Here is an 8,992-nt window from a genome sequence, read left to right on the forward strand (position 1 = left end):
GTATACTATCGCCAGCATGCTGCAATACAACATGAGGAAAGCACCTTGTGGGAACTGGTTTCTCACCGTTACAAAGCTTGACAAGGAACTCGAACACAAATGCAAGCGTTCTTTGGGGTGGGGGGTTGTACAAATAAATCTGGCTGCATAAACCAATCGCACGGGCCTAAAAACAAGCACCCATCTTCACCTTTTCCGTTTCACATTGCAAGGTAAGACCAACTCCATTTACACTCTCCACAACACTAACTGATGTCATTGCCTTCAATGCACAACGCCAATGGGTGTACAGGTGGTCAATGGCGACACATTCAGTTACAAGAAGCACGTGCGCGATCTGCCCATGGCTCAAGCTTCCATCCCAATACAACATGTAAGTTCAATCGCTGCAATTCCTTTTATTGTTCAAGTCGAACATTGTGGTACTAAAGTTCGCGTGTAGGTTGGTGTTCTCTCGTTTGTACAAGGTCCAATGAGGCGTCGCGTGCATTCCTTCCAGAGTTGTCCACAATGAGGGTTCTCAAGACGTCTTTACATTGCCTCTTTTGAGTATGCTGACAACAAAAGCGTGTGGGTTGGTTTTACTTGTTATCTCACATTACGTTTATGGTAGGTTGAACATGTTGGATGATGGTACCTCTGGCAGCAACGGGATATGGATCTCAAAGCAAGAATGCTGTATGGTTGGCTCAATGGTATGCGTGGTATTGGATCTACAACGCGAAACATGTTAATTGACGAGACGTACAGTGAAACAGCAGCAAGACAATATGGATGACATGGAGATACGGTTTTATTTGAGGCAATGATGCTATTGAGGAATGCCACAAGGTAAAGTGTCCATTATGGAATTTGTCCCTTCAAGTGTGCTTACGAAAGAAATATTAGGTCAGGCTCTGGTTGGGCGATTATTTTGATCAATCAGCACGTCAAGGAATGTCATTGTATAGTACTGTGCTCTCCTGGGGAATTTTGGCCCGGAAACAGTGTGACTCAAGATGCGATGGCAAGGCTAATTTGAAAAGGCATCCGCTGTGCACACGGCCTCCATCCAAGTACGGCTATTGATTTCCTTGCCTACAGAGAGAAGGTGGATATCTCTTATGATGCCAATTTCAGGATCCAATGAGAGTATGGTACATATGGTGGCATACCTTGGCGCTGCAGGTTGATTATTGTATTGCCTTCGGATGGTGTATTTGGTTGCAATTCCTTGTGATAACCATGGCTCAGGTATGTATGACTCTCATGCTTTTGGGGACCTTTGCTGAAACGCCTACCATTATTATTTAGAGGGACCGTGCAGAGAGCTACTTGTCTTTTGGCGTGCTTTAGGTTTACAAGATCACAGCTATGATTGCTAAGTATTGTTGGATGAGTTTGGACAATTGTTTATGGTGCATCTTTTATAGGTGAATCATGTCATTCATGGGGAAGCATTTATGTCTTTTGGTGGTGTCAACCTTTATTGCGCCTCGGGTGGTTCGTTACCAAGCAACGGGCGTTCTCTGGAGAATGTCAGCCAATGCAAGTCTCTTGTGAGTGGGTTGTATCAGCAACAAACAACAGCATGCATATCTTTGGTGCTATATCAACCCTCATCCCATTATCTGGTGCTTCCCATTATCTGCAATTTGGTGAACCTCCAGAAACAAAGGTCTCTTATCGATCGATCATCATGTCAGCAGCAGGAACAACTTGTATATCTTTGATATCAGCAACCTTTCTATCTCTTGGTGGTTCTGGTTATTGGCAGTTCTTTGATGGATCTCTACAATTATACGTCTTATGGATGGATCATGTCATCAACAAGCAATGAGAACCCGCGTTGACATCTTTGGTGTTGCCAAGGTCATTCATGCATCTCCTCAAGGCATTCATCGTCAAGCTGCATTCGATTTCCAATGAAAAACGATTGCCATTCACATCGCTCTTTAGCCATATGTACGTCACTCCGCAGCTAGGATCTGGTTTGGGCTTTTCGATGCACAATGCTTTCTCGATTTGCATGTGGTCTTGGGCAGCAAGGATTGTCTCGTTGTCTCTCTTTGTAAGGGCTCTTCGGCATCATGTAAGTATGCTATCTTTGGTGGTATCAATATTACTCAACCTTCTCACTGCATATGCCCATAAAGTATCGTTCCATGGCTTTCAAGCCGAGTACCACCGTAGCGGGCCTTATCAACAAGCGGACGATTGCAAAGAACCGGCTGGATTTGGATATCATCAGGATTGCGTGCATATGACTATCATTGGTAAATGATGATCCGTTCTTTTCTACAATGCCTACCAACATCCTCTTTTACTATAGTGTGCGGACTATTCAGCAAGCTACTTGTCTCGTGGTCATTTGGGGTTTTCACGGATGCAGCTGTCATTGATGTCAACCTGTTTTCGTGCGTATGGCTATCATTGGTAAATATGGGATGATCCGTTCTTTAGTTCCAATCCTAACCAACCTCCGCTTTTATCTTAGCATATGGGCTATTCAGCAAGCTACTTGTCTTCTGGTTCTTTGGGTTTTCATGGATGAAGCTATCATTGAATGTCAACATGTTTTCGTGCGTATGGCTATCATTGGTAAATGATGATCCGTTCTCTTCTTCAACGCCTGCCAACCATCTTCCTCTTTTACTATAGTATACGGGCTATTCAGCTTGCTGCATGTCTTCTGGTGCATTGGGATTTTTATGGATGCAACTGTCACTGGACGTCATCATTATTGAGTAGTACCACAAGGTAAGAGTGCTCATTCTGGGATGTGTCACATGCAAGTACATTTATGATGGAAGATGTGTAGTGGCAGGATCAAGAAGGCTTTTTCCTCGGCTATATCAATTGGCACGTCAAGGATTTTATTGTACTGCTGTGTATTGTCTTGGGGAGACCATGTTGCCCTACCACCTCTTGCGAAATCATGTGCTCATCATGGTGCTATGGCAAGATCAATAATACGCATCCTCTGGTCACTGTTGCAACATGGGATCCACGGCTCAATGTGGCGTCAAAGTCGACGGGTGAAGGGATCATGACAAATGGATACTTTGGTGTTGCACCCTGATGGGCTATTTGGTTCCTAGTAAGTACGTATCATTCCAATGCCTTTCGAAACATTCTGCTGACATGAGAGAATGCTTGCCGACATGCGTCCTTTCTAGATGAATCGTCATCATATTGCATTGAAGGCCTTCAGGGTTGCAGCTATCATTTAGTAAGTTTTGCTTTACAGGGTTGGAAGATTGTTTACGGTGCATATTTTATTGATGGATCATACAGCAGCATCCAGCAACAACGTCTATGTCTTTCGGTGCCATCCAATTTTATCCCATCGTTACTACTTGGTTGTCCGCGTTACCAAGCGTCAGTCATTTCCTTTTATGGCCACCTAACAACGCACACCTCTTTAATACACACCATCCAACGCACGTCGCTTATGAGTATATCATATCAGCAAAAGCAACAACGTCACACCGCTGGTGCCATCAACATTTATTCAATCGTCTGATGCGTTTTGTGATCGGCAATCCCTTTAAAAAACATCTGCCAACGTGGTTTTCTTCTTATGGATGGGTCATATCAGCACTAGGAACAATGTCTACCTTTAGTGTCAGCACGCGTTATCCCTTCATTTGGTGGTTCTCGTTATCAGCAATTCCTTTGATTGGCACTTTGAAACGCATGCTTCTTATGGATGGATCATACCAGCAACAAGCGCCAACGTACATGTTCTCAACATCATCAGCGTGATTCAATCGCATGTATCTGATATTCCCATCATCACAGCGAACGCACAACAGGGTTCATAGCTGGTTTGGATTGAAGATGAGTATGTTTCAAGAGAGATGTTACAGAGGTAAGGCGTTAAGGTAGAATAGGATTTTGTCATTGTTATCGTGTACATAAATAGCCCTTTTGTTACTCGATTGGGTTCAACTGCTGGAATGGAGTGGAGACAAAGTATGGGACGTGGGCTTTGATTGGGTTAGATAGTTGGGCTACGCCCTCGTATTTTATTACTGCAACTAGTCCTACCACCGGATTACAATGTTGATTCTCTTGAAGACGATGTCAAACGAACGATCATCAATGTTTACCGTCTACACGTGTTGAATTGCAATGACCATTTGTGATTGATTGCTCATGTACAGATCTAAGGAATAACAAGTGATCGAAATAAAATAGCCAAGTTGAATATTCTTGCAATGAGAAGCTGCGTGGGTGTTATACAACCATCATGCATGATATACTTTAGATGATCGAGTGGGGTTGTTCGTTGATACTTGCTGAGATGCATAAAACGCTTGTTGATCACCCCTCGAAACCACATACCGTATTACAAGCTCACATTCTGGTAGCTAGCCCGGATCCATATCTTGGTACTGGATCGATACACAGGACTAAAACGACATCAGATCATGCTTGGTAGTATACAAGTACCAGCGATCTGTATAGTGCAGCATCAGCCACGTTTGCCGTTTCACCAGCACCATCCCTCATGTCGTAAGTCCGCTTTCGCTTTTCCTCAAGTGAAATTCTCATGTAAAACGAGGACACATGATAATATGGTCTGCAAATGATACCAGTAGTTTACCACAAGGTGAGGTTTGATATCATTGGTGAAAGAGTTTTCATTGACGTTGAGCAAACATAAACCATATAATATGGACAACAAAAGCGATGATTTGTGCTTCTTTTTTAAAACAAATGATAGTTAATCGAACAAATGCATTGTGATAGGGTTAATGAAACCATCGAAAGGCACGTCTTTTTGTGTACATTACGGAGTTTGAGTCGTGGGCGTTGATTTGTTGCAAGAATCGAAAGGTGTCAGTGTTTCTATAGAATCCATGTGCCTGTTTTTTACAACGTCCGTCGTTGAGATAAGGGTCAATCAGATTGTCGCCGCCTCCACATCCATGTATGAGCCTGGAATGTTCCAATCATATAGAGCATTGGAAAGGAGGATACTTGGTGATGGGATGGCCATTACCTGGGAGCATCATGATGATAGAAAACAGAGACAAGCGTGATTGTGTATCGCTACACAAGAATGCTATACGTTAAGATCATCCCAACCAATCCTTTGTATGGCAAAATTTTATTCATCTGTGTTGCTTTATGGTGTATACAGTAAAACGGGATGCTATGGTGAAAGGATATTCAGCGGACCCTAAGGCTAGTTGCAAGGGGCGTGCGCTTTAACAAAGGCCGATTTTGTGTTCCCAATGAAAAACAATGACAAAATCAGCGCATTTGTTGTATTTTTCTTTGGCGGTGGATATATCGTGTTTGCGGACAAGGCACCTATTGTTTTCCTTATCCGGCTTAGTCATAGCTACCGAATGGCCGGAAAACTTCGCCTAGGCCATCAAGAATATCATCAATAGCTAGAGTTATAGAACATGTCTTGTCACTTTTTTCTTCACATCTCACAGTATACGTGTGCTATGCTAGTCTAAAGTAAAGAATTACACGACGATGGTAGTACAGCAGCAGATCTCGATCACATCAGCCACCAAAGAAGGATGCCGCGGGTTGTTTACTTGTGGGATGGCGGCAAGTATAACGAATGGCATCAGGATCGGCAAAAAAGAGCACCTTCGCATTTGCCAATATGAAAAGGTATATAGTGGTGCATTATCATGAGAGAGAAAAAGATCCACACATCGTTCAGCTAATGGGGGAATAAGTTAATGATCGCGTCAATGTGCTTCCCAGCAGGAAGCCTCCTTTGTGTCACCATAGCGTGGAAGGGTGTATTATCAGATTGGAGATATCCGCGATTTTGCAACGGAGTTAGATCAGATAAAAACATAAAAACTGGTCATTGTTCATTGTAACCTTGGTTTTCCCTCGCCTTTTTTCCCTTTGCGTGCATCCTCGCTTTCCTTTAAAACACTTGCCTTGTGCTGTCATTAGCAAGGTAGGCAAATAAATCCATCTTTGAGACTATCCAGATCACTTATCAATGCAACAACAGATGTCACATTCTCAAGAGCACGAGGTCCCTGAAAGGGTCCATGCCGATACAGAGAGCAAACATGAAGAGGAATTGCGTTATTATACCACTGTCACTGAAACCGGCACACAAGAATACAATAAGCAGGAGGATGCTGCTGCTGCTGCCGATGACCAATCATCTGCCGACATTCATGACAAGGAATTATCAGATGGTGTTGCTCGAGTCGAGGTAATTAAAAAGTTTCTTTGTGTATGTGGTTGATTGTTGCTTACTGATAATTTTCATTTTTAGGCTGCTCAAAAAGTATGGGGCAAGCGTGGTTACATTTTCTTGCTCTGTGGTCTCTTTTTGGCTTCGTATATCTATTCGCTTGACGGTGTTACCACCTACCAATATTTGGCCACAGCCACATCGGCATTGAGCGAACATTCCATGTCCGGTACTGTTAGCACAGCTGGTGCTATCATTATTGCTGTCGGCAAGCCTTTCATGGCCAAGCTTGCTGATTACATTGGTCGTGGCGAAACCTAGTAAGTGGGAAAAAGATCCAAAAGCGGTAAATCTAAAGAACAATCATCATCTGACCTTTGTTGTTTTTATCTCACAGCATTGTTGTCGTTGTCTTGTATTGCGTTGGATACATCCTTTATGCATCCGCTCAACACATTGACCAATTTGCCGGTGCTCAAATCATCTATTCTTTCGGCTACACTGGTCTTCAAATGCTGACCCAGGTGGTGCTTGCTGATGTCACAACATTGAGATATCGTGCATTCTGGATTGGTGTTATGACTATGCCTTTTGTCATTAATACATGGATCGCTGGTGAAATCACTAATGGCGTGCTATCGGGTGGTGGATGGCGTTGGGGCTATGGTATGTTCGCCATCATGGTACCTGCTTGCCTAGCACCGGTCATTGGTTCGTTGCTATGGGGTCAATGGAAAGCACGCAAGTTGAACTTGTTACAAGAAAAGTACAACCCCGATAAGAACTTTTTCAAGCATCCCATTCGTGCATCCAAGGTTGCTTTCCGTGATATGGACGTAAGTCAACTCGCATCTATTATTTATGCATTTGGTTGACACGTTACATGTATATAGATCCCAGGCCTTATCTTGGTTGGCGCTGCACTTGCATTGATTCTTCTTCCATTAACGCTTGCACCAAGTGCAAGCCAAGGATGGAACACACCATCCATGATTGTTATGATTGTGATCGGTTGTGTCCTATTGCCCGTATGGGCTGTTTGGGAAGTGGTGTTTGCCGAACGTTGGGGTTTCCAGCCTATTGCACCCATGCGCTTCTTCAAGAACTACAACATTTCAGCCGCATGCTTTATCGGCTTTTTCGATTTCGTATCATTTTACTTGCAGTACACGTACCAGTATTCATTTGTCGCCGTCGTCAAGGCCGATTGGTCGCTACGCGACTTGTCTTACTTTAGCTCGACACAAACAGTGGCATTGACGGTGTTCGGTATGGCTGCTGGTATCATCCTTATTTGGTGGAGACGTCCCAAATGGTTGTTGTTCAGTGGTTTGCTCATCCGTTTGCTTGGTGTTGGCTTGATGATTCACTCACGTGGCGCCAATGGCACTGATGCCGAATTGGTATGGTGTCAAATCTTGCAAGGCATTGGTGGTGGTTTTGCAGCTGTCATCATGCAGCTTGTCGCTCAAGCTCTTGTGGCACACACAGACGTTGCTATTGTCACTGCATTGGTGCTTCTCATCACTGAAATCGGCAATTCGGTTGGATCGGCTATTGCCACTGCTGTTTGGACCAGCCAAATGCCTAATGAGCTTGCCGCACACGTTCCTACCGATAACCAGACTTTGCTCAACGAGTTGTATTCTTCCATCACTGTCATCCAAAGCTATCCTTCCGATGACCCAATTCGTCAAGGCGCTATTGCTGCTTATGACCAAGTCATGTTCCATCTCGTCCTTGGTGCCACCATTGTTGCTATCTTCCCACCTATTGTTGCTTTCTTCTTCGTTGACGACATTACCCTTGACGACAAGCAAAACAAACTCGACAACCGTGACCTCACCGGTAAAAAGAACACTACCGTTGACAAGGCCGAAGAAAACGTTTAATCATTCCCATTACCACATTTATATACAATCCTATCCTCGCATCCTTCCCCTCTCACACACTTTGAGCCTTCCATCAATTGTCGCATAGAAAAGCCTGCTTCGAATGGTTTGACATCATTCTTAATATTCATCCTCATACATTTTTACATTCTCCTTGTAATATACTCTATATATCTATCAGACGTTTTACATCATGCACTGGTGTTTGAATGAGACGGCCCGCTCCGATCGTAAACTTTTGATTTCTCGTTGAATGGCTCAACACTTACACCCTCCCATTCAAATTTTTATAATGAAGTATATAATACAAAGCTGATCAGCATGTCTAAGAGCATCTTGCATGAAAGTTTCAAGTTCGAAATGAGAAATCTGTCATAACATAGATTAGTTTTAGTGTGCATTGGATTTGTAGGGCAGTGTCTGACAGGTCAACCTACTTAAATTTCCAACTCTCCTACTCCCAGCTCCTTGTCTCTTTCTCGCATTCTCGACTGTTGCCCCATTCAAGTACAGCTACCACCTGCGAACGATTGTCCTGCTTCAAGCCATCATGTCATTACTACGATTGCCTTGATCCGATTGTCTTTGACTGAATGGCAAGTCCATGACGCTTTACGCCGCCTTCTTGTCACTCTTCTACAACACACGAGTCTCTTGACACAATACACGCTCTTGCATACTCCTCTGCCACAACCAATCGTACAGCAGTTGCCATTAGCAATATCTTTATTCCATGCTCCAGTGGCTCGATTCACTTGCAGCAGCATACCTTGCAGCCTTTTTTTATATGAACAGCAGATAGCCATTGTATAGAAGCAGCTTTATGTACGCGTATCAACTTGCTTCAATACAAACGGCTCCTTACGGATGATGCCATATCAACCATCACCTACTACTGTCAATACAAGTGCTCTTCATCTGGTTGAGA

The 8,992-nt window shown here is 43.6% G+C and overlaps 1 protein-coding gene across 1 annotated transcript; it reads left to right on the plus strand.

Moving 5' to 3' along the window:
• Positions 1–5,980: 5,980 nt before the first annotated feature.
• On the plus strand, positions 5,981–8,064 carry O0I10_002499 (uncharacterized protein; the record flags this gene model as incomplete). The annotated part of the gene is made up of 4 exons (XM_058482581.1): positions 5,981–6,190; positions 6,254–6,492; positions 6,570–7,008; positions 7,066–8,064. 4 exons carry the CDS (start codon positions 5,981–5,983, stop codon positions 8,062–8,064), a joined length of 1,887 nt encoding a protein of 628 aa, XP_058346605.1.
• Positions 8,065–8,992: the final 928 nt, after the last annotated feature.

The sequence above is a fragment of the Lichtheimia ornata genome (genome assembly GCF_029851405.1).
Source record: "Lichtheimia ornata isolate CBS 291.66 chromosome Unknown scaffold00007, whole genome shotgun sequence".
Lineage (NCBI taxonomy): Eukaryota > Fungi > Mucoromycota > Mucoromycetes > Mucorales > Lichtheimiaceae > Lichtheimia > Lichtheimia ornata.